Source organism: Ambystoma mexicanum, chromosome 3p, assembly GCF_040938575.1.
Source record: "Ambystoma mexicanum isolate Mex_15411 chromosome 3p, UKY_AmexF1_1, whole genome shotgun sequence".
Taxonomy (NCBI): Eukaryota; Metazoa; Chordata; class Amphibia; order Caudata; family Ambystomatidae; genus Ambystoma; species Ambystoma mexicanum.
Genome location: NC_090925.1, coordinates 126,554,172 through 126,579,258, shown reverse-complemented (window position 1 = coordinate 126,579,258; position 25,087 = coordinate 126,554,172). Strand labels below are relative to the sequence as shown.

The 25,087-nt window shown below is 47.8% G+C and overlaps 1 protein-coding gene and 1 long non-coding RNA gene across 2 annotated transcripts; both read right to left on the bottom strand.

Annotated features, from left to right (window-relative positions):
• Positions 1-11,375: 11,375 nt before the first annotated feature.
• LOC138579816 (germ cell nuclear acidic protein-like) lies at positions 11,376-12,275 on the bottom strand. Its single transcript, XM_069650046.1, has one exon. The coding sequence runs from the start codon at positions 12,273-12,275 to the stop codon at positions 11,376-11,378; it is 900 nt and encodes a 299-aa protein (XP_069506147.1).
• Positions 12,276-19,995: 7,720 nt separating this feature from the next.
• LOC138579498 (uncharacterized) lies at positions 19,996-21,713 on the bottom strand. Its single transcript, XR_011304024.1, has 2 exons — positions 21,528-21,713; positions 19,996-20,179 (listed from the first exon to the last, which is right to left on the bottom strand). It is a non-coding gene; the product is annotated as an uncharacterized lncRNA (long non-coding RNA).
• Positions 21,714-25,087: the final 3,374 nt, after the last annotated feature.

Below are 25,087 nucleotides of genomic sequence, written 5' to 3'. Positions count from 1 at the left end.
AGGAGAGAAAAGAGGATCCAAAGTTGGAACCCTCCCGTCCCTTGCACACCTTAAGTTTGCGCCAATAAGACGCCTTGAGATTGACTTTTGTCACAATAAATTAGATATATATTCCAGTGAATTTCAATTTCTGTCCTATTGAGGAAACACCACATCATCTGATGTGTAGTCGCCACTATAATATGTATTGGGTTGTGTGTCATAAATATTTCCGCCCCTGCCTTTATTTCGCTCACTTTGATTTTGGTTATAAGGAATCTGACTTTGATCTTGGCTCTGATTCTGAGTGCCATTTCCTTGATTATTCTGGTGTTGCTGCATATTATTATTTCTCTTCTGTCCATTTGTTCCCGGGTGTCCCCTGTGTGGTCTTCTCTGACCATATCCATTCCTATTTTGCAAGTGTCGACATTGCGCTCGCCAATGACCCTCTTCTCTACAATACGCACACTGATTTAATCCCAGAGGGCCTCCATGCATGTTGGAATTACTTCTCCCTTGCGCATTTCCTCTCCCTCTATTGTGTCCCGTCACCTGCTGAAGTAACACCCTCGTTTTCAAATTTACCCTATCCTTCGCCTCTTTCTCTTTCTCTGTGTTCACTCTATTCTCATAATACTGGGCCACAGGGGAGTTGCTAGGTCTGGAAAAGACCCGGGGCTAAACTAATCCTGAGATTCTATCCGGGGCTACAACCAAAAGATCAGGGGCTATAGTCCTCTGACCCCCCCCCCTAGCAACGCCCCTGATGGGCCATGTGCAATACTTCACTCAATGATTTTGATTGCCATCCACTTTCTGATGTCATTATTAAGTTTTGAATTGGAGGTATTAATCCTCTCACATACTTATCAACTAATAGTCTTTTACCTGCCTCTGTGCTTACATCCTGTCCACTAAAAACTGTAAACACTTCCTCAAATCTATTGAAATAATCTGTGGATAACTCATCTTTGCCTTGAACGCATGCAGTTAATTTATCCCATACAATTCTTTTTTCTGGAACTATTTCCTTCAATTTGTGTATTATTCGTCCTGGTAACGCTGCCATATTTGGTGATGGTTTCTCGCCTGCTTTTCTACTCTTATCCTCTTCTGCTAGATTTTCCCATGTGGCACCGTACACATCCTCATCATTTACTTTCCTTATTTGCTTCCATATGTCTGCTGGCACAATTACTGGGAATATTAGGTCTATATCATTCATAGTAAAAATGAACGATCTCAAATAGGACTCTATTTCCTTATAGAATCCCGCCGGATTCTACCTCAAATCAGGAATCATTTGTTTTATATTATTCACCTCTTGTCTGGAGAAAGGAACATGTAGGTACTGTGCTGTATAATGTGCTTCCGTTACCTGTGCTGGTTGATTACCTGATGCAGGAATTTTTACTTTCGGCACAAAAGTAGGTGGGACTTCCATCATAGGAAATACTGCACTTACTTTTCCTCCTCCCTCCCTCATATGCAATACTATTGCCAAATCAAGTGATAAGGCTATTTCTCCCGTTCCGCGTTCTATTGCTCTTTTATATATTGCCATCGATTCGGGGGGGCTAGCTTGTTTATTGTCTATATCTCTGTCCTGCAAATATTCAACCACCGCCTGCAGTGCTTTTCTCTTCATTGGCAATGTGTATTGATCAAATATTTTGTGCACTTCCATCACAGGAATACTAGGATCGGTAATCCATTTTAGCGCCTCCCGTGTACATATTTTGAATTTTTCACTCGCCTGTTTTGGCGGCAGAAGAAATGGCCGCTGCACATATGGTACCGCCTCTATCCTATCCCTCCTTATATCTTTGTTCCTATACCCTGGCATGGCAAACATTTCAGCATATGCATCATCAAGTTAATTCTTAAATTCAAAAAGCCTGTCCACATGTTCCTTTATTTCTACATCTCTCTCTCTACATCGCGCCAAAGCATTCAAGTCCCGCAACTTCTGCGGGGGTACCATTCCAATTAACTGCTTCCATCTTTCCATTAAATATTCCCCCATGCATTCCAACAAAACCTGTCTTTCATTGTTCTTCCTGAAATCATACATCGAATCCAATGTCGACGTTACATCATTTCCGTCTATATACATCTCTGCCTGTTCTTTCAAATCCTGTTTTCTCTCCTTGCTGATCGCACTACGGGTTACTCTAGTGCACTCACTTTGTTCCGTCCCCTATCTTCCCGCATCTTCTTAAGCTTCTTACAGTGAATTCAAGTTCAATGGGCGGAGGGGGAAAAGGAATGTCTTGGGAGGGGGGTGCGGATGGAACAACGGGAATGGGGAATGGCTGCTGCGGCGCTGGAGTTACGGGCTGCAGCGCTGCTGGCTGTATGATCTGCGGCTGTACTGGGATCTGAGCAGCACGGAGGGGCTGGGCAACTGAAGGGGGCTGAGCAACAGGCACTGGTGCAATCCCCTTAGTCTCTCTTTTTGGGCGCTCTTGCCTTGTCTCAGTTAATATTTTATTTATTAGCTCATCTGATGAATGCAATTCTTGTTGAGGATATATTTTGTCTACCCCCAACTGACCACATCACTCTGACTTTCTCAAATTATCATCCCACTCCTTTTCATCCTGCTCTTTCACTCTTTCTGTTTTTGACTTGTGCCTGCACGCATTTTTCTTCCTGCTTTTCCAACGAGGACTAGCCTCCTTCCTCCAGTCTCTAATGACGTCAAATGCCGCAGGGCGTGTTTTTTTTCTCAGCAATACTTTCTCCAAATAATCTATCCTCCCAATCTCAAAACTCCTGTGTTTTGGCCATTGTAAATCTTCTTCGTGTCTGGTTTGCCTATGCCAAATTTCACAAAAGGGTGGTCTGGGAATCTCTCTACCAGCATGAACACAGCCTAATGACCTGTTCTTGGGTGAATAACCCCTGGGAGAGACTCTACCAAGTCTTAAGCTCACTGTCCCTTTCACAGAGAAGAAATGTCCCTGCATATCAGCCTTTGTCCTGCCCATGTTTTAACATTACCCTTGGCTAATTAACCTTATACTGGGCATTTGATTTTGCAAAACCAACTCTCAACCAATATCAGGGTTATTTAGAATCGGGGCACGACTCACCTGATCAACCAAATCGTCTTTCAAGACGCAATTCGTCCGTATACTGACGCAACCAAAAATCGTCGTATCTGCGTATCTTGGCTCACTCTGCCTCGTTTCCGGACCCTCGCCTCCTTGTTCTCTGGCCGGACACGTCGATCAGAGATCAGCTGTGTACAGATCTGCAAAGGAGTCTCATCACTTTCACAGGGGCGCCCCGAATACCTCTTGATCCCGGCTCGACCGTCTCGTCCTCGCTTCGTTTTTCTCCTCTCATCTTCTTTATATTACAACGTACACGATGGAACAAGTGGGGGAGGGTCCCTATTCGGGTGCCATTTTGATGGGGCCCCTAGGGGACCTTCGCGTATGTGAACAAAGCACAATCACCACACACGAACTGATACGCCAGACACGAGGTTGAATTCCCAAAAGCTAGGGTTTATTGCAAAGCAAATAGTCTCAGTTGGCCAACTGGGTCTCACGTCCCGCAACGTGTGTCTCCAGACCCCGAGGGACGCAAGAGAGCGAGAATTTTACAACAGTTACATATATACAAAGCGAACATCTTGCTATCAATAATGACATATTCAACACCGCCCATAATGTATTTCCTTTGAAATGGATTCGATCATTGACAATTGTGACGAATATGACACCTTCAGGCATTCATTTAGCAACAGTTTGCAATTTGCGGACTTGCAGACATGATTCTTTGTTTTAGAGAACACACTGCTACTGTTCTTACAAGCAAGCTGCGTGCAGGGGAGATACACATTCCAGGCCTGCTATCTTCTAGTTTCTATTTGTGTGCTAGGGGTCAACTCGCTCTCCAGGGCTCTACTGGGCTCAGTGAAGGGGGGCCATAAAAGAGAGCATAATTCAAGCCATTAATTGTTCATTTCTACCATTTCTACCACATCAGCGAGACTAGCTGGCACCTGCGTAGTTATTGAATGCCTTGTTGCTTACTTCCAAGGACTTGTGAGGGAGGAGACCAGGCATTGCTGTCTGGATTGCCTGCGTTGTGTTTCAACATGTATCTTGTGGCCTTGCTCTATGCATGAGCAACAATGAAATAACGGAATAGAATAAGCTTACAGCAAAGCAGTTTAAACAGAAAGCAAGAAGTGAAAATTAGACAAAATGGCGTATTCTATTCCATCAAAATGGACGCACTTTGGTCATGCTTATGAGTCTGTATTACTAATACCGAACATATGAGGCGGTTGGTCTTCGGCCAACAGAATACATTGCTTATGTTATGGGAGGGTATTTTCTGAACTCACAGGTGTGTAGTTGTATAGATCACGCCATCCTGCCACAGGATTGTATGCGCCAGACTCTGCACATCAAGTGCCCCAGGAATAACCCATGCGGGCAATGAGTTTATAATTAGCGATGAGTTATTTTCAGAAGAACATAGCGTGGGCCTTGAACACTCTTTCTAGGATTCCGTCGTCGATGCTGTAAACACATTTCCTTAAGATGGCTTAGCTTCCATGCAACCTTTCCTTTTTAGATTTTTGGCTTACAAGTGTCACTGAAGTTACACCCATTGGAGCTAAAGCTAATTATATGGATAGAGGTAGAGACTACACATCCGCCTTTGTAATGTGTAATCATTCCAACCGTTTGTTTGCTCCTGTGATAGTGATTTTCTGAAAGGGGCCATTCTCTTAGTTGCCATTGTTTGCTTTTCATATCAAGTAATTGGCAAGCGCCCTGGATCTCTGAGGATTGACAATGTTTGCTAGGACGTACTTTCCTTTCTTGGAAGTGTGTGCCTGTTTATGGTAGGTTATTTAATGATTTTTTATCACTTTTAATGTTTCTAATTGTGTGAACTTTATTGCTGCCCTTCTCAGCTGTCGGTTGTTAGATCCAAGGAAACCCAATAACCAGTTCCTCCACACTTTAACTGGATGCAGCACACGATTGCAGTAAAATGCCCATATACATTCTGAGAATTGATATTAATGTGAGGGGAAGTGTAAAGGTGGCTGCTGCAGCTGCTGATACTCTTGTTCAGAGGAGAATTGCCTAGCATGTCGGTGCTGGACTGCCCGTGTGGGTGGGCCAGACTGATATGGAAATAGATATTTCTCTTCTGTGAAAGGTACAGTGAGCTACAGCGTGGTTGTAGAACTTCCCCGAGAGGGCACCTTCCCACAGAACAGGTTATTTGGCCGTGTTTAAATGTAAAGGTTGTCTCGCACAAGTAAATGCTAAATGATGCTGTATACCATCCACAACTATTTAATATATAAACAACAAGAACATTCTCTACCTGAAAGGGATGACAACTGAATTACAAACAATATGTCCCTATTGCTCAGAGGTATTGATTTGAACTTGTTAATTACACTATGTAGGAAAGCAATGTACAATATGGAGCAATTCATACATTTAATAATAGTATAATGATGAATGTTAATAAACCTACATTACAATGGGCAGCACCCAGTCAGTATAATTCATTAGTACAAAAGTAATTACAGAAACAATTGTTGATAAACAAGTCAAACCGCTGAATCAAAATGTATTTCAAGTACAAAAACAGTTTATAAATTCTATCATTGATAAGTAAAATGGAAACAGGGCCAACACATGTTACACATCATTGTACGGTGGGTTGTAATACAATGTGTAAGCTTCTTCAGGGCCGGAAATTTAACTACAAACTAAAGATTTTGATTCCTAATACATGTAGTACACTTACATTTTTTCACTGATTTCTTTCCTGATACTTGTTATAACATCTATGTCTCCTTGTTGTTATTATAAGATTTCTGGCGTTAATCATTTCACTTATGCTGAGGTTCTAGGTCAAAATAAAAATGTCACATGTATTTGGAAATGTGTGATTAGTTTTGTATTGGTGAATTCTTCAGATTATCCTGTTGGCATTGAAATACAGCGTGTCAGCCATGCAGAGCTCAGGTTCTGCACTCAGAATCTATACTTTGTAATTGTTATAATTCTGGCCCTGAAGAAGTTTAAACATTGTATTAGAACTCAATATACAACGATGTGAAACACGTGTTGGCCCCGTTTCCATTTGCTTATCAATAATAGACTTTAAAAACTAAACTTCAGACAATTTGCAGTGATTAAAAACTGGTCAGAGTGAAAACCCTTAATAAGCATGAAAGAGGGATTAGTTGTGGGTGAAGTGTAGAGTAGTAGTAGTGTTGAGAGGGAAGTAACTGTAGTGTGTGGAGCGTAGAGAAGGAATAGAGAGGAGAGGGGAGAGTAACAGTAGTTGGAGAGGGGAGAGTAGTGTTAGAGGAGTAGTAGTGTTCAGAGGGAAGTAATAGAGTAGAGTGTGGAGAGTAGGAACAGAGTGGAGAGGGGAGAGTAGCCATAGCTGGAGAGGGAAGAGTAGTGGTAGAGGAGTGGTTGTGTTGAGAGGGAAGTAATAGTAGTGTGTGGAGTGGAGAGTAGGTATAGAGTGGAGAGTAGCAGTAGTTGGAGAGGGGAGAGAAGTGGTAGAGAGAGTGTAAGGGGGTAGGAGTAGAGGGAGCATATTGGAGGCGAGTGCTACAGAGTGCAAGGGGGTAGGAGTAGAGGAAGCATATCGGAGGGGCAGAAGGAAAGAGTGAGATACAGAGGGACAAAGGAGGGTGGGAGGAAGAAGTGGAGGCTAGTAGAAGGAAGGGAGAGGAAGGAAAGAACAACAGGGAAAGGAGTACAAGGGCATGACGGGGAAGGACCACGCGGATCAGAGCCCCTGGAAGACATCTATTCATGTACTAGGTTGTGTTGTGGGACCTAGGTTAGGATTCACGAGATTGTTCCCAGAGGGAGAGATAAAGAAAGGGAGTTGGCCCTTGGACCATCACAGCCATACAGAACTTTAGACACTATGGGGTCTACAGATCTGTAGAGACCTTGCTGCGATTGAGGGGTGCCTTGGCTAGAGAGGAACCCCTTGAGCTGTCTGCGAGAGATGGTGTGTTCTTGAGGCCATCTGCGGCAATGTGCAGGCAACAGGGTTTGGACTGTTGCATTAACACTTTTCCAATTCAGTGTCGCCCCTTGAAATGTGACAGCCAAAACAAACTGGCTTTGCCAAATGCTTGTTTCACATTGGTATCATTTCTGCATGGTGTTCAAAGAACTGCAATGGGAGCACCTTTTCCACTAAAGCTACTTCTAAACACAGAATTCCATGATACTTTCATAGAACCCCATCCAGTCCATTTTTCCATATGTGTCTCGTGTTACGCTCCATTCGCCTTTGAGCAGATTTTACTTTCATTCATAAAGGAAGAACAGTTCATTAAATGTGCTTCTACCCTGCGGCTTAAGGATAAATATTGCAAAGTCATCCAAACTGTAAAGAATGTGGGCCCTCCCTCTCCTGATCACTCGCGAGGAGAAGAGGGGCGGCATCCCTGGAGTGGCACTCGGCAGAGGGCCGGGCAATGCTCATAAAGGGTTAAAGAGGGTGGTCCAGACGCCCCATCCTTATAGAACTGGGCAGAGGCCATCCCTAGAGCGACACCTCTGAGAGGTGAGGGATGGCAGACTCACCATCTTGTGAGAAGAGGTCCAAGAGCAGCCACAGAGAGATGGTTGTGTGAGGTTAGGGCGATGCCCATGAGGAATTACACACTCACTATCAGAAGAAGAAACAAGCATTGTCAATGCCAACAGTTTGGGCCTCTGTGTAAGCATGGGAAAGGCACTTGCCATTCACTGCAAGTGCAAAATGGTGCGGGTACCTGGGCATCTAATAACAGTGCCTGGCAAATGCCAAATACTGACACTCAAGCCAAATCTATTGGCTTTGCCAATGCTTGATTTTAACAGGACTTCAGCGAGGGACACGTAAAGTGCTTATAAATTGAGTGGCTAAAGGCAGACCTGGTTAGGACATTTTTACTACAGCAGAAGTGCATTTACAGCCCCAAATAAGTCATTAACTCTCAGAAAACTGCTTTGGAAAAACAATGGCAGACACTTCAAGTGCAAAGATTGATGGCAAGGCTGTGTTTAAGCAGGCACAAAGAGTTCCCATGAGAAGGTGTTTTGGGTGGGGAGGGCAGGAACTGGGTGGGAATGGCCATAGGGATTACCATGGCCATGGGCAGGCAATGGGTGGGAAAGTAACCAGACAACACCTACAAGCGTTGTGTCCCTCCTCATATGCCATTCTCCCTAGCTGTACTCTGTCCCTCCTCATATGCCATTCTCCCTAGCTGTACTCTGTCCCTCCTCATATGCCATTCTGCCTAGCTGTATTCTGTCCCTCCTCATATGACATTCTCCCTGGCGGGACTCTGTCCCTCCTCATATGCCATTCTCCCTAGCTGTGCTCTGTCCCTCCTCATATGCCATTCTCCCTAGCTGTACTCTGTCCCTCCTCATATACCATTCACCCTAGCTGTACTCTGCCCCTCCTCATATGCCATTTTGCCTAGCTGTACTCTGTCCCTCCTCATATGCCATTCTCCCTAGCTGTACACTGTCCTTCCTCATATGCCATTCTCCCTAGCTGTACTCTGTCGCTCCTCATATGCCATTCTCCCTAGCTGTACTCTGTCCCTCCTCATATGCCATTCTCCCTAGCTGTACTCTGTCCCCTCCTCATATGCCATTCTCCCTAGCTGTACTCTGTTCCTCCTCATATGCATTCTCCCTAGCTGTACTCTGTCGCTCCTCATATGCCAATCTCCCTAGCTGTACTCTGTCGCTCCTCATATGTCATTCTCCCTAGCTGTACTCTGTCCCTCCCCATATGCCATTCTCCCTAGCTGTACTCTAATGCAATAGTTTCAGCTCTAAATATAGACGGTGCTTTAGTGCCACCTAATAGTCACTCTGATATTTGCAATCTGCTACGGGATAAAAGGTCGAGCTTAGGAAAGGAAGTCACTGATTTCAACATTGAGTTTTTTGCGATGGATCCAATAGTCACAAGCAAAATGGAGATGCAGTGCTTGCTGTCATTCACAGGGTGTCACGTGCACCTTCGTGTATATATGGTCAGCAACGTTGTGTAGTGTTAATAGTGTAGAGGCTGGACTCACAGCAGCTGGCCACACAATGTAAACCCGGCAAACGATTCACAATAGTGAAAAAAAGCGGACAAAAAATAATTAAACGATCAGGTATTTCACAAGAGAAAAAACAAGATAGGGTTGTGTTGTTCACCACATAGTGCAGTAAAGGTACCTTTTAATCAATAAAGAACTGAGTGATAACAAAAGATTGCTTTGATGTTACCGTAAAACCATCAGTGATAACTACAGGAGGGGGAGCGGGAGGAGATAATATCCCAACGGAGTCCAAAAAAAGAAGGACTCTCATTGTGTAGATGGAGTTTGACATTTGGCACAAAATCAAACACGAGCGCCGAGCAGAGATTACCCTAGAATCTCATCTTCTTGATAAGCCCGTGGGAAAACAGCTGTAAAACTTCCTAAGTTCTGCACCTGGCCCAGAGCAATGGGGTGAATCTGCAAGCTGTGTGATGCGGAGGATGGAGGTGCACAGCCAGACTGGAAAGCAAGGATGCAAGCAAGGGTGACCTAGAAGCCCGCCATGTTCTCATGTTGCGCATCAGTGCTCTGAAGGAACATACCAACACACACCCGGGCGGATCCCTCCCTCGACCACTCCAGAAAGGAACGGCAGTCTCTCCTCTTCAGAGATCATCTCGGTATCCAGGGATCACCGGATCCTGGATGCTCACTTAATATCGCCTTATCTCATCCTTATGCTCTACCTGTATCCCCCACCCTTGCACATTGGTCCGTTGTTTCTCAGGTGACATAACAGAAATGTGCGCACATTGTGGCATCAGAGTTATTCTAAACCTGATAAATCTCTTTTGAAAGCTCATCGGCTTGTGGACCATCACGCTTCTAAGGAAGCAAAAGGGGCTTTCTTTCCTAATCGCATTCCTGAAGCTCAAAAGCATTCAAATGAACTCTTTGCTATAGTGCGGGAGCTGTCTCAGCCCACTATGAGTACACCTAGGGTGCGGGGGTCACAGGATCTCTGTGATACACAAAACCATTCAAATGAACTCTTTGCTGCAGTGCGGGAGTTGCGTCAGTCCTTCATGAGTACACCTAGCGTGCGGGGGTCACAGGATCTCTGTGATACACAAAACCATTCAAATGAACTCTTTGCTGCAGTGCGGGAGTTGTGTCAGTCCTTCATGAGTACACCTAGCGTGCGGGGGTCACAGGATCTCTGTGATACACAAAACCATTCAAATGGACTCTTTGCTGTAGTGTGGGAGTTGTATCAGTCCTTCATGAGTACACCTAGCGTGCGGGGGTCACAGGATCTCTGTGATACACAAAACCATTCAAATGGACTCTTTGCTGTAGTGCGTGAGCTGTCTCAGCCCACCATGGGTACACCTAGGGTGCGGGGGTCACAGGATCTCTGTGATACACAAAACCATTCAAATGGACTCTTTGCTGTAGTGTGGGAGTTGTATCAGTCCTTCATGAGTACACCTAGCGTGCGGGGGTCACAGGATCTCTGTGATACACAAAACCATTCAAATGGACTCTTTGCTGTAGTGTGGGAGTTGTCTCAGCACTTCATGACTGCACCTAAGGTGCGGGGGTCCAGGATCTCTGTGATACACAAAACCATTCAAATTAACTTTTTGTTGTAGTGCGGGAGCTGTCTCAGCCCACCATGAGTGCACCTAGTGTGCGGGGGTCACAGGATCTCTGTGATATGTTGTCTGACTTCTTTGTCCAAAAGATTGTGAGGATCCGTTTGGACATTCTAGCTTCCAATTTCCAATGAGGTTCAGACGCCCCCTCTTCCTGTGCTGCCATCACTCTCTTATGACGTTCCAACCTCCCCACCCCCCTGTGCTGCCATCTCTCTCTTATGAGGTTCAGCCTCCCCCTCTCCATGTGCTGCCGTCTCTCTCTTATGAGGTTCAGACTCCCCCTCTCCCTGTGCTGCCGTCTCTCTCTTATGAGGTTCAGACTCCCCCTCTCCCTGTGCTGCCGTCTCTCTCTCTCTCTTATGAGGCTGAGACTCACCCTCTCCCTGTGCTGCCGTCCCTCTCTTATGAGGTTCACACTCCCCCTCTCCCTGTGCTGCCATCTCTCTCTTATGAGGTTCAGACTCCCCCTCTCCCTGTGCTGCCATCTCACTCTTATGAGGTTCAGACTCCCCCTCTCCCTGTGCTGCCATCTCTCTCTTATGAGGTTCAGCCTCCCCCTCTCCCTGTGCTGCCATCTCTCACTTACGAGGTTCAGACTCCCCCTCTCCCTGTGCTGCCATCTCTCTCTTACGAGGTTGAGACTCCCCCTCTCCCTGTGCTGCCATCTATCTCTTACGAGGTTCAGACTCCCCCTCTCCCTGTGCTGCCGTCCCTCTCTTACGAGGTTCAGACTCCCCCTCTCCCTGTGCTGCCGTCTCTCTCTTACGAGGTTCAGACTCCCCCTCTCCCTGTGCTGCCGTCTCTCTCTTATGAGGTTCAGACTCCCCCTCTCCCTGTGCTGCCGTCTCTCTCTTATGAGGTTCAGACTCCCCTTCTCCCTGTGCTGCCGTCTCTCTCTTATGAGGTTCAGACTCCCCCTCTCCCTGTGCTGCCGTCTCTCTCTTATGAGGTTCAGACTCCCCCTCTCCCTGTGCTGCCGTCTCTCTCTTATGAGGTTCAGACTCCCCCTCTCCCTGTGCTGCCGTCTCTCTCTTATGAGGCTGAGACTCCCCCTCTCCCTGTGCTGCCATCTCTCTCTTATGAGGTTCAGACTCCCCCTCCCCCTGTGCTGCCATCTCTCTCTTGTGAGGTTCAGACTCCCCCTCTCCCTGTGCTGCCATCTCTCTCTTATGAGGTTCAGACTCCCCCTCTCCCTGTGCTGCCATCTCTCTCTTGTGAGGCTGAGACTCCCCTTCTCCCTGTGCTGCCATCTCTCTCTTATGAGGTTCAGACTCCCCCTCTCCCTGTGCTGCCATCTCTCTCTTGTGAGGCTGAGACTCCCCTTCTCCCTGTGCTGCCATCTCTCTCTTATGAGGTTCAGACTCCCCCTCTCCCTGTGCTGCCATCTCTCTCTTATGAGGTTCAGACTCCCCCTCTCCCTGTGCTGCCATCTCTCTCTTATGAGGTTCAGACTCCCCCTCTCCATGTGCTGCCATCTCTCTCTTATGAGGTTCAGACTCCCCCTCTCCCTGTGCTGCCATCTCTCCCTTATGAGGCTGAGACTCCCCCTCTCCCTGTGCTGCCATCTCTCACTTACGAGGTTCAGACTCCCCCTCTCCCTGTGCTGCCATCTCTCTCTTATGAGGTTCAGACTCCCCCTCTCCATGTGCTGCCATCTCTCTCTTACGAGGTTCAGACTCCCCCTCTCCCTGTGCTGCCATCTCTCACTTATGAGGTTCAGACTCCCCCTCTCCCTGTGCTGCCATCTCTCTCTTACGAGGTTCAGACTCCCCCTCTCCCTGTGCTGCCATCTCTCTCATGAGGTTCAGACTCCTCCTCTCCCTGTGCTGCCATCTCTCTCTTATGAGGTTCAGACTCCCCTTCTCCCTGTGCTGCCATCTCTCTCTTATGAGGTTCAGACTCCCCCTCTCCATGTGCTTCCATCTCTTATGAGGTTCAGACTCCCCCTCTCCCTGTGCTGCCATCTCTCACTTATGAGGTTCAGACTCCCCCTCTCCCTGTGCTGCCATCTCTCTCTTATGAGGTTCAGAGTCCCCATCTCCCTGTGCTGCCATCTCTCTCTTATGAGGTTCAGACTCCCCTTCTCCCTGTGCTGCCATCTCTCTCTTATGAGGTTCAGACTCCCCTTCTCCCTGTGCTGCCATCTCTCTCTTATGAGGTTCAGACTCCCCCTCTCCCTGTGCTGCCATCTCTCTCTTATGAGGTTGAGACTCCCCCTCTCCCTGTGCTGCCATCTCTTTCTTCTTCGAGTCTTGAGATCTATTGGGCCACAGCTCGCAGCGCTGCTTATTGGCCTGGTTATTCATTCACTTCAGACTGGTACCATTCTGGGGTTTTTGATGCATGCATTTGTCAACCCCTGGTTAAAAAAGCCTTCTTTGGACCCGGCTGTACCTGCACATTTCCGTCCCATCTCATTGCTGCAGTCCCTGATGAAGGCTCTTGAGTCTATTGTGATGCCCCAATTGAGAGACTATCTGGAGTCCCAGCTGATCTTGGACCCTTTTCAGTCTGGTTTCCACCCCCTTATGGGGACTGAAGCCGTCCTGGTGACTGTGATTGACGACCTCTCTCTGAGCCTTGACCAGGGTGGAATTTATTTATTTTATTTATTGGATATTTATAAGGCGCTTATACAACATGACAATGTTTATGAGTGGTCTGAGAACACAATTGGTGTTCTCATACTACTTCACCTCTCCGTGGCGTATGCCATGATTGACCACGCTATTCTTTGTCAACGCCTCTGGGAGATTGGATTGGGGGGCTCCGTATTGTAATGGTTTTAATCTTTTGTATCTGATAGAACCCAGTCCTTGTCCTTGCCTCCCTTCTCTTCTGTCCCGGTTCCTCTCACCTGTGGCGTCCCTCAGGGCTCTGCTATTTCACCCTCCTATTTACTATCTATATGCTCCCGCTGGCTAAACTGATTCATGCGCATGGCTGCAGATGTTTCTCCTATGCTGATGACACGCAAATCATTATTTTGTGTGTTGACCAAGATCTGGCGACAGCGGCTGCCCATTTAAAAAGCTGCTTGTCTGACACTGGAGTTTGGATGTGCAGGAATTGGCTCAAACTCAATGCAGGCAAGACAGAAGTAATGGTCTTGGGAGCTGATTCCGTGGAGGGTTCTGCTTGGTCCACAGTCTTCTGGCCACCCGTTTTGGGCCCACTTCCCACCCCAGGGTCTATAGTAAGGAACTTGGGCATTACCATTGTTGCCTCCCTTTCTGATGCCCCTCATATTAAGGTAAGATGCAGTGCTGCCCAGTTCAAGTTTAGGCTCCTGAGGAAGGTCATCCCTTTGTGCCTGCTGTTCTCTGTGGCTTGGTGCTCTCCACATTTGTCATGGGGAACCTGGACTATTGTAACACAACTCTTTTTGCTCAGCCCAAAACTCTTCTCGACCATCTGCAGATTGTGCACAATGCGGCCGCCCGTCTGGCGATGGGAGTGCCTAAATATGCTGGAACCTCAAAGGGCTCGAGAAGCTGCACTGGCTACCGATTTCAGGCAGGAATACATTTAAAACCCTTTGTCTGGTTCATCGGGCTTTGCATAGCATGGGAGCTGGCTTCTTACACCAGAAGATCACGCGTTATTGTCCAAGGAATCTTCGCTCCGCTGGCCAAGCCTTGCTCCAGGTTTCGCGCTTTTGGGGGGAGAGCCTTTTCAGTGGTAGCCCCACTGTTATGGAATTCCCCCCCCCCTCACGCCCTTTCCGGAAGATTGAGGACCATCTCCACTTCTGAAAGGCCTTTGAAACATTCCTGTTCAATCAGTACATTTATGGGGCTTTTCTTTTCTTTCTCTCTGCCTGTTAGCCGGTTGCTGGCCGGCTCTGTGATCGGGGGCCCTCTGCTTATGGGGCTTTTCTTTTCTTTCTCTCTGCCTGTTTGCCGGTTGTTGGGCAGCTCTGTGATCGGGGGCCCTCTGCTTAGGGGCTTTTCTTTTCTTCCTCTCTGCCTGTTTGCCGGTTGCTGGCCGGCTCTGTGATCGGGGGCCCTCTGCTTATGGGGCTTTTCTTTTCTTTCTCTCTGCCTGTTTGCCGGTTGTTGGGCAGCTCTGTGATCGGGGGCCCTCTGCTTAGGGGCTTTTCTTTTCTTCCTCTCTGCCTGTTTGCCGGTTGCTGGCCGGCTCTGTGATCGGGGGCCCTCTGCTTATGGGGCTTTTCTTTTCTTTCTCTCTGCCTGTTTGCCGGTTGTTGGGCAGCTCTGTGATCGGGGGCCCTCTGCTTAGGGGCTTTTCTTTTCTTCCTCTCTGCCTGTTTGTCGGTTGCTGGCCGGCTCTGTGATCGGGGGCCTTCTGCTTATGGGGCTTTTCTTTTCTTTCTCTCTGCCTGTTTGACGTTTGTTGAGCGGCTCTGTGATCGGGGGCCCTCTGCTTATGGGGCTTTTCTTTTCTTCCTCTCTGCCTGTTTGCCGGTTGTTGGGCAGCTCTGTGATCGGGGGCCCTCTGCTTAGGGGCTTTTCTTTTCTTCCTCTCTGCCTGTTTGTCGGTTGCTGGCCGGCTCTGTGATCGGGGGCCTTCTGCTTATGGGGCTTTTCTTTTCTTTCTCTCTGCCTGTTTGACGTTTGTTGAGCGGCTCTGTGATCGGGGGCCCTCTGCTTATGGGGCTTTTCTTTTCTTCCTCTCTGCCTGTTTGCCGGTTGCTGGCGGGCTCTGTGATCGGGGGCCCTCTGCTTATGGGGCTTTTCTTTTCTTCCTCTCTGCCTGTTTGCCGGTTGTTGAGCAGCTCTGTGATCGGGGGCCCTCTGCTTATGGGGCTTTTCTTTTCTTCCTCTCTGCCTGTTTGCCGGTTGTTGGGCAGCTCTGTGATCGGGGGCCCTCTGCTTAGGGGCTTTTCTTTTCTTCCTCTCTGCCTGTTTGTCGGTTGCTGGCCGGCTCTGTGATCGGGGGCCTTCTGCTTATGGGGCTTTTCTTTTCTTTCTCTCTGCCTGTTTGACGTTTGTTGAGCGGCTCTGTGATCGGGGGCCCTCTGCTTATGGGGCTTTTCTTTTCTTCCTCTCTGCCTGTTTGCCGGTTGCTGGCCGGCTCTGTGATCGGGGGCCCTCTGCTTATGGGGCTTTTCTTTTCTTCCTCTCTGCCTGTTTGCCGGTTGTTGAGCGGCTCTGTGATCGGGGGCCCTCTGCTTATGGGGCTTTTCTTTTCTTCCTCTCTGCCTGTTTGCCGGTTGCTGGCCGGCTCTGTGATCGGGGGCCCTCTGCTTATGGGGCTTTTCTTTTCTTCCTCTCTGCCTGTTTGCCGGTTGCTGGCCGGCTCTGTGATCGGGGGCCCTCTGTTTATGGGGCTTTTCTTTTCTTCCTCTCTGCCTGTTTGCCGGTTGTTGGGCAGCTCTGTGATCGGGGGCCCTCTGCTTATGGGGCTTTTCTTTTCTTCCTCTCTGCCTGTTTGCCGGTTGCTGGCCGGCTCTGTGATCGGGGGCCCTCTGCTTATGGGGCTTTTCTTTTCTTCCTCTCTGCCTGTTTGCCGGTTGTTGAGCGGCTCTGTGATCGGGGGCCCTCTGCTTATGGGGCTTTTCTTTTCTTCCTCTCTGCCTGTTTGCCGGTTGCTGGCCGGCTCTGTGATCGGGGGCCCTCTTCTCATGGGGCTTTTCTTTTCTTCCTCTCTGCCTGTTTGCCGGTTGCTGGCCGGCTCTGTGATCGGGGGCCCTCTGCTTATGGGGCTTTTCTTTTCTTCCTCTCTGCTTGTTTGCCGGTTGTTGGGCGGCTCTGTGATCGGGGGCCCTCTGCTTAGCGCCAGGATGCCTTCAAGCCACAGTTGCACTTTATACATTGTTATAACATAACATACATTCATGCATGCATTGACACTCCAACACACATACATTGCCTCCAGGTCGACGGAAGGAGTACTGATAACCCAATCGGGCAGAACAGTCTGCAACACATCTTGTGCCTTTTCCGTAGTCTCTCAATCCTTGCTCAGATCACCTGGATTTCCCTGGGACCTTGTTTGGAGGCAACATCTCTTCACCAAAGGCATATACAGTGGTCCTTGCGTGGACTTCCCTTAAATGGATTTAAATGTGTTTGTGGGTGTAAGGTAAGAGAAGGGGGCACAAGAAGAGGATCCGTATCCACACCTTGAAGGTATTTTTAACAAATATAATAGGGGAAAAAATAGATTTGTTGTCTTGATAAAGTGACATGAAGATGCACCATGATGGAATGCTGATAAGGTGATCAGTCTCTGCAGCGATCAGAGCACCTGAAGATTAGGAAGAATGCAACTGAAGAGTACATCACCTGTAGTGACCATTTATAGAACCTACTCTGAAGCCTTAGCAAGACTTCACACTCACTTTCCACTTAATGTCAATAGTAAGGCTGAGCCTGTTTTCATTTTCTGACAAATATTCTACAAATTGACGTTTTGGGTTAAACCCATTTCTTACACTCATGACAGTCACGCAGACGCGTCTCTTCAGTCCCTTATTACTAGGAATTTTAGGAGGTCTTGAAAGACAATTATCAAATACAGCGCTCACAGCTCCCTGCGCTCCCCTCTGTCTCTAAAAGGTGTCCCTTCCCCGACTTCTCCAGAGTGACAAGTCTGACTCCAAGCAAAGACGTGACATCTATGGTCTTGTAACTGTAGTATTCATCACTGAACCTGGATCTCCAACGATTGCGCCCCAGTCATCCAGTAGGCTACACAATCACTGACAATAAACACACATTCAAATTACACTTAAAAAACAAAAGTAGAAACCTGCTTTATAAAAATAAAAGAATGGAGGATAACTATTCATATATGAAATTGCTTATTTTAATAATAACAGGACGTTTGAAATCCCTCTTGTCTGTGTTAATGGATGAATGGAGTGCGTGAGGGACTCAAATGAATACAATTGGTGTTGAATATTGATATTTGGATCATTCTATTTTACGTATTATATAATTGTCTATCTATTTAGTATTTGTGTACTAAATTGAAATACAAAAAACGATTACATTCAAATATTATATTTTTCTAAAAACAGATCTTATTTTGTTCTTCAATTGCAAATTGAATGTTTGAAGTAAAAAAAACAGTACGTTAAAAATAATTTGCTTTATCATAAGAACATAGTTAAAAGCAACCCATTTAGTAAATTCTTAGAGAATGAGCCTGCTTCTCGACTAGACTGGGAGAAAATAGAAAATCACTGTCAGGAACCACACTCATGGGGCGGGAGGCAACATAGCGGTCAAAAAGGAAGGGTTTCCGACCCTCCTTGACCCCTCCTCCTGGGCCAATGAGTGCGAGGCTAGGCTTTTCCAATGCCAGCCCTTCCCGTCACCATCCCACGTCCGTACATACGGCACCTTGTCACCCTAGAAGTATCCCTACAATGTCTTCTCCACTTGTTCGATCCTTTCCACATCGGGGTATTGAGCCTGCTCTGCACGCCCTTGAGAGACCACCAGTGGAGAGGCACCCAGGTAATCCCTGCAGAAGAGGTAAGCCCGGACCCATCACACCCATTTCTGTCCGTCTTCCCGGTTGAACAGGCATGTGTCCTTCTGTTAGATGACTGGTTCTCGGAAGATTTCTAGTCCATGGAGCCTCCTTATTGCTGTAGCAAATCCTCCTTAGACGAAGCAGAACAAATAGGTTACCATTCGCCTCCCAGGAGCAAAAAGCACATTCTTGAACGGACAAGGCATGCAAGCCCCTCCGCCATTGCCAGACTGATCTTCCAAAATTGGCTTAGGCATTGCAGAACAGTAGTCCAAAAGATCAAAACTGTATGAACGTCCAGCATGATCACCTCAGCCAACCAAGGTCTTCAAAATGATGTGACACTGTCTGAACACTTCCACAACAAGGCCTTGGCCCTCCACAAATGTATCTCAGTGCAACCTGCTGCCTCTACTCATTCCATGGCCTCTTGCCTTCTCTGCATGCTCTTGCTCTGCTAATCCCTCCCCTTTCACTGCCTTGAAGCTGCTTTAACCTTTGTCTCCCAGGAGCTGTTAGCTGCAAGGAGGGAAGCCGTCTCTCCTGGAGACTACGGCCCACACAGGAGCTGTTAGCTGCAAGGAGGGAAGCCGTCTCTCCTGGAGACTACGGCTCACACAGGAGCTGTTAGCTGCAAGGAGGGAAGCCGTCTCTCCTCGAGACTACGGCTCACACAGGAGCTGTTAGCCGCAAGGAGGGAAGCCGTCTCTCCTGGAGACTACGGCCCACACAGGAGCTGTTAGCCGCAAGAAGGGAAGCCGTCTCTCCTGGAGACTACGGCCCACACAGGAGCTGTTAGCCGCAAGGAGGGAAGCCGTCTCTCCTCGAGACTACGGCCCACACAGGAGCTGTTAGCCGCAAGGAGGGAAACCGTCTCTCCTGGAGACTACCGACCACACAGACGCTGTTAGCCGCAAGGAGGGATGCCGCCTCTCCTGGAGACTACGGCCCACACAGGAGCTGTTAGCTGCAAGGAGGGAAAGCCGTCTCTCCTGGAGACTACGGCCCACTGGCTCTGTTCAAGGAAATGCAAGGACGTGCCGCTGAGAGAACATTAGGCACCAGGCGGGAAGGTTTGGAGATGCTTTTATGCCACGTAGCGCTAAACTGTGAGTTGGGGATGAGTTGGGAGTGAGTCCAGGAAGAAGAGGAACGGGCAGGGGGTCCCTCAATCATTTCTTGAATACCTACAGAAGCAGCACGAATTTCCAGGACGTTAAAGCTGAAGATTTGCTTAAGGAATAGTCTCACTTTCTAAAATTCTCCACTGAAAGGCAGCTTTCGCTTCTGGCGATGATTTGACGCCACCATGTTAGTGATTTGGTGCTGTACAAAAGCAGAATAAAACAGCAGACGAACTATGTGAATCGACACATTCTCACCATGCGATGAACATGTGCATTGTGTTACAATATAGCACATGGCTGCTAGAGCAGGAACAAACAATAGCTCTGAGGGCCAACCGCCCCCCCACTTCCACAGCTGTCTGGCTGCACTTCTGAGAAGCATATGGCAGCCATCTTGTAGCCATTTGGTCCAGATCACAGGAACTGCTGAGGCCAGCTCCACACACAAATTCCACAGTGCTTCCTTGCACATGTTCACATGTGAAAAATCAAACTTTAATAACATTCTTAATGAAGGAGTCCCACACATCACACAAACCGTTTAATGCACCGAACTGCCATTGAAGCTGTTTTTTTTCTTCTGTTACCCTATTGTTTAACAAATGCCAAAATATGATGAGCATATTAGCTTTTTGCACAAAAATTGACTAAATGACTAAATTGTTGTGAACAAATGCTTTTTTTAACATTTGTTCATTAACACCTGATGTTTTCAAAAGAAGTTGAGTTTATTAAGAGCAAGAGAAATATGCAGGTGCTCCATCATTTTACTGTCACGTGCTTCATTTCCTATTTATTGATGTAAGCCCCCACTTCTTATTCCGAAAATTAAATATGACTTTGAGATCCAGAAGCAGACACTCGTTTTCTTCTCCCAAACGGTCATAGTAAATCTGCCAAAAAACAAAAATAATGTTGAACATACATTAAAACTCACATTTTGTAGGCCTATCTGTTTCTTTGATAGCAACGCACATATATGTAAGGGATTCTCTTAACTGGGGCTCACCTCCCAGTGAGGGCGGGGGCTGGGGGAGTGGGTCATGATCAAAAGACCTCCTGCCTAGTACGGTTCCCCATCAAATATACTGCCACCTTTCAGGAGCACTCCCCCACACGTGTCCAAAGGTGAGGGCAACTGGAGGTCATGACTGCCAGGCCTAAGGCCTCATTTCAAGAATAGTGCATCGTAGGCTATGGGCCTCATTACGAGGCTTGCGCTGACGGAATGAAGGGGGCCGGTACGGGAACGGCCCCCTTCATTCCGTCAGGGCTGATTACAAGCCTCCCATCGCGGGTAATGTGCCCGTTGTTACCTCCATCCCCATTCCCATTGAGCCCTATGGGGGCTCAAATGGGAATGGGGAATGGTTCCTGCAAGGAGGATTTACCGGGTCATACTATGTCGGAGTGACCCGGTAAGACCCCATTGCAGGAACCCGGAAAAGGAGCCCGGTTTGGAGGCAGCCATAGAGCTAATAGAAGTGGTTAATCTCTTCTCTCTATATAAAGCAGAAAATCTGTTAGTTGGTTCCTTATACAATTCCACACCGTTCCACCAATCTGCACCAAATTTGGCATAGTTAACTGTGAGGACCCTCTGGAAATTACTGGCTACATGACATTTGGACACCCCACCCATTTCCCCGGATTTCAGCCCCTTCACACATGAGACGGTTGCCTGCATCGGAGAAATATCAATATAAATGTGGTCGTAGAAGGACTGGATGAAGCTCATTTTAGGCGCGTCGATGCGAGGAACAAAGCTCGAACGGGACCTAAAAAACCAGGTTTCAAGGCCCTAGGATGCACGTTTCCGAGATATTTACACTGCAACGCACTGCATGCATTTTAATTTTGTGTAATTGGAATGCTTTTCTCTTTCCAGATGCCTCCCAAAAAGCAAAAATCTATTGGACTAATGAATCCAAAATCAAAGAAAGTGGGACTATTAAGGGCCTGTCTACAAAACTTGTGCGGAATGCGGGTCCTGTTTGCTAGTAAATAATAAACCAAACGATTTGATATGATATGATAGGTTATTTATAGCGCATAGCCTGTGATCGAAATTACTCTCTCAGAAATTACACATGAGAATGCGAGCAAAATCGGTCTCGTAATGGGTCTGGGAGTGATATATAACATACAATAATAAGGAAACCATTGGGAATCCACCATGATATGTAGTCAAACGAAATACTAATCTGTGTCATCTTCATCGAGAGTATCATCCCTTCTTACCTGCATTTGGGAGAGAGCTTTCTTCTGTTAGAGACACTACGCCGGTGAGCGTTACTATGAGCCGGGTGCAGTGGCGTAACACAAAAACTTGGCAACAAATCATGGGTCGCGCCACACTCTGAGCCAGCCTCGATTGTCACGCGTGCGCAATACGCACGAACGTGCTGATGAAGGGGTATGCCGCACACTACACTAGGAGAAAGATATAAATATGTGTTTTAATACAGTATACAGCACACTTTATGATAAAATTGGCTAAAAAGCCAGAGTGTTTGCAATTGTTTTGTAGGGTAACACCAATCCAATACATGCAAGTGACCAACAGTGCACAGGTACATTAATGCTTTGCTCTTAAAATGCCATGCGACATTGAAAACATGTCCAACTGGCTGCACAATGTAGAACCTTGTAGACACGTAATAACATTACAGTAAAGCATGCCAGGCCACATTTAGACATACCTAGACTGGTTGCACCAAAATGCCAGTCGAAGCAGTAACACTCATCAAGAAGAGAGCACACAATCAAGCCTGCATCTCTGTGGCCTCTAACAACACAGTCAAACTCATCTGCAAGGAACTGGTCAATCCTGTTGCGGTCCCTACCTCTCCTGTTCCCTCGCAGGCCATCTGTACGGCTCTGGCCTCTCACTTCTCCGCTAAAACTCAGGACATCCTGACCTCTATCTCCTCTTCCTCTCCCTCTTCCTCTCTCGGCCCTCCTTTGGCCACCTCCGCCTCTCCTCCTTTCTCCTCTTTCTCTCTGATAGCACCTGATGAGGTTTCTAGACAAGTCTGATCTATGAAAGTGTAGTCCAAACAGGTGCTCCCCTGCTCCTCCAGAACTATCAAGGACCATATTGACACCCTCGCTCCAGCCTTGGATCATTTCTGTAATCACTCTTTCGCCACTGGAATGTTCCCCTCCCCCCTTAAGCACTCCCGTGTGCACCCACTTCTCAAGATGCAGTCTGCCGATCCTACCTGCCTGGCAAACTATCGCCAAATATCCATCACCCTTTTCCTGGGCAAACTCTTGGAAAAGCTGGCCATCTCCCAGTTTACTCTCCACACTGAATCGGTTGGTTGTCTCTGTGATCATCAGTCTGGCTTTAGAGCTGCCAGAGGCACAGAAACTGCTCTACTGAACACCCGTGAAGATCTGCTCTCTAACCTTGATTCCAGCATTCCTTCTGTCCTCATCCTCCTTGATCTTTCCTCTGCTTTCGAAATGGTCAACCACGCCATCCTGATCAATCGACTACGTGAGAACCTGGGCCTCACGGATCAAGCCCTGGAGTGGCTGACCTCCTTCCTCTTGGACTGCCCCTCCCTGGTCCAACTTGGTCCCTTTCTCTCCATCACCTCTCTCTCTATCTGTAGCATTCCCCAGGGCGCAATCCTCTGACCCTGTTTTTTCAACCTCTACTTGGCCCCTTTGGCCACCTGGTCTCTACCTGCTCCTCTCCTCTCTCGCTCATTCCTGACCGTCTATCTGCGATTCAGAATTGGTGTGCCTCCAACGATCTCTGCCTTAATGCCAGTAAGATGGAGCTCCTTCTCATTGAGACCCCTACCCCTGCTTACCCTCTCTCACTCTGGCTGCCCGCCTTGGGCCCTCTTCCTTCACCTTTCTGCGAGGCAAAAAACCTTGGTGTCATCTTTGACTCCACTCTCTCTTTCTTTGCTCACATCTCCGACGTCACCAAGAAGTCCCATTACCAGCTGCTCCTCCTCAAAGGGACTCTTCCCTTTCTCACTTTCCCTCAGAAGCTCACTGTCTCCAGAGCCCTGGTTCTCTCTAGGCTGGACTACTGCAACCGCCTCTTTCTCAATCTGCCTTCCTTTACTCTCCGCCCTCTGCAACTAATCCAGAACAGGACTGCAAGACTTATCCTTGGCCTTAAGCCCAGGGGTCATATCTCTCCAGCCCTGAAATTTCTCCACTGGCTCCTGGTGGCTGCAGGGATCAAGTTCAAGACCCTTTGCATTGTCCACAAGGCTTTTTGGTGCCGTGGTCCGCACTACATCCAACGCTCTCTTCCAAAATACCTTCCTTCTCAAGCCCTTTGCTCAGCTACCTCCAACTCTACAAATATACAACTCTCTAAGGGTTACACGCTCACTCAGGCAGAGAGTGTGGGGTTAGATCTATCTCCTCTGCAGGTGCCTCCCTTTGGAATGGCCTCCCTGCCCCTCTCCAACTTGAGCCGGACCACCTGAAGCTACGGTAGCAGCTCAAAACGTTCCTCTTCTCCCCTGCTTTCTCTCTCTCCCTCCCCTGCTGACTTACCTGTCTGCTATACCGACTGGTTGCTTGGCTACCCTCAGTGTCTCACTGAGTCCAGGCTCTTTCTTGATCCTCTTCCTGCTCCCACCTGTGAGGCTAAAAACCTCAGGGTCATCTTCGAATCCACACTCTCCTTCTCTCCTCACATCTCCGACAGCTCAAAGAAGTCACACTATCAACTGCACCTCCTCAGCGATATTCTTCCTTTCCTCTCCTTCCCCCAGAAGCTCACTGTCTCCAGACCTCTGGTTCTCTCTAGGCTGGACTACTCTTTTGTGAATCTGCCTGCTTCTACTCTCCGCCCTCTGCAACTCATCCAAAACAGGACTGCAAAACCTGTCCTAGGCCTCAAGCACAGGGATTGTATCTGTTCAGGACTGAAATCTCTTCACTGGCTCCAGTGGCAGCGAGGATCAAGTTCAAAACCCTCTGCATTGTCCACAAGGCATTCTGGGGGCTGGGTCCTCAATACCTTCAACTCCCTCTTTGTAAATATTCCTCAGAGTGCCTCATACACAAGTACTGCCTTATACACAAGTACTGGGACGAGTAAGAATAGGGCTAGGCCTAGATCTCTCTGCAGCGTTTGAACTCATAGGCCACAACATCCTCTGCCAGTACCTCCTGACAAACTTCCACTTCTCTCATCGGACGGCTCGTTGGATCAAATCATTCTTGAGTGAGCATACCTCTAGGGTCTTTATAGGCAACTACACTGCTGATCCCATCCCCGTTCTATGCAGTATCGCCCAGGGCTCCTGCATCTCCCCAGCCCGTTATTAAACCGACACCAAACTACTCCTTGGTCACTGCGACTCCTTGGGCATCCCTTACACCAACTTTGCTGATGATACTCAAGTTCTACTACCAATCTCAACAAATTACGCCCAAGATATCTAAACAATCAATCAGACCTACAGTGTCATTCAGAACGGTATGGCCTCCCACAACCTCTGTCTCAATGATGAGAAAACTGAGCTTCTCCTCATAGGCTCCACTCAACGTTTGAGCACCCTGGACCCATCCTGCACCTCCTTCCCCATCGATGGAACTACCATCCAGGTCTCCAAGCATGTGAAGATATTGGGTGTTTATCTAAATGCTGAACTCAACATGTCCCACCACGTTAATGTGTTGGCGTCCTCCACAGATTACACTGCCAAGCTCATTTTCTTGAGTAGGAAATTCCTCTCTCTGCCAAATTGCCTCACTCTGGCCCAAGTATTGAAAGGAAGCTTGATTACTGCAATGTGCTATTCTCTGGCACCACC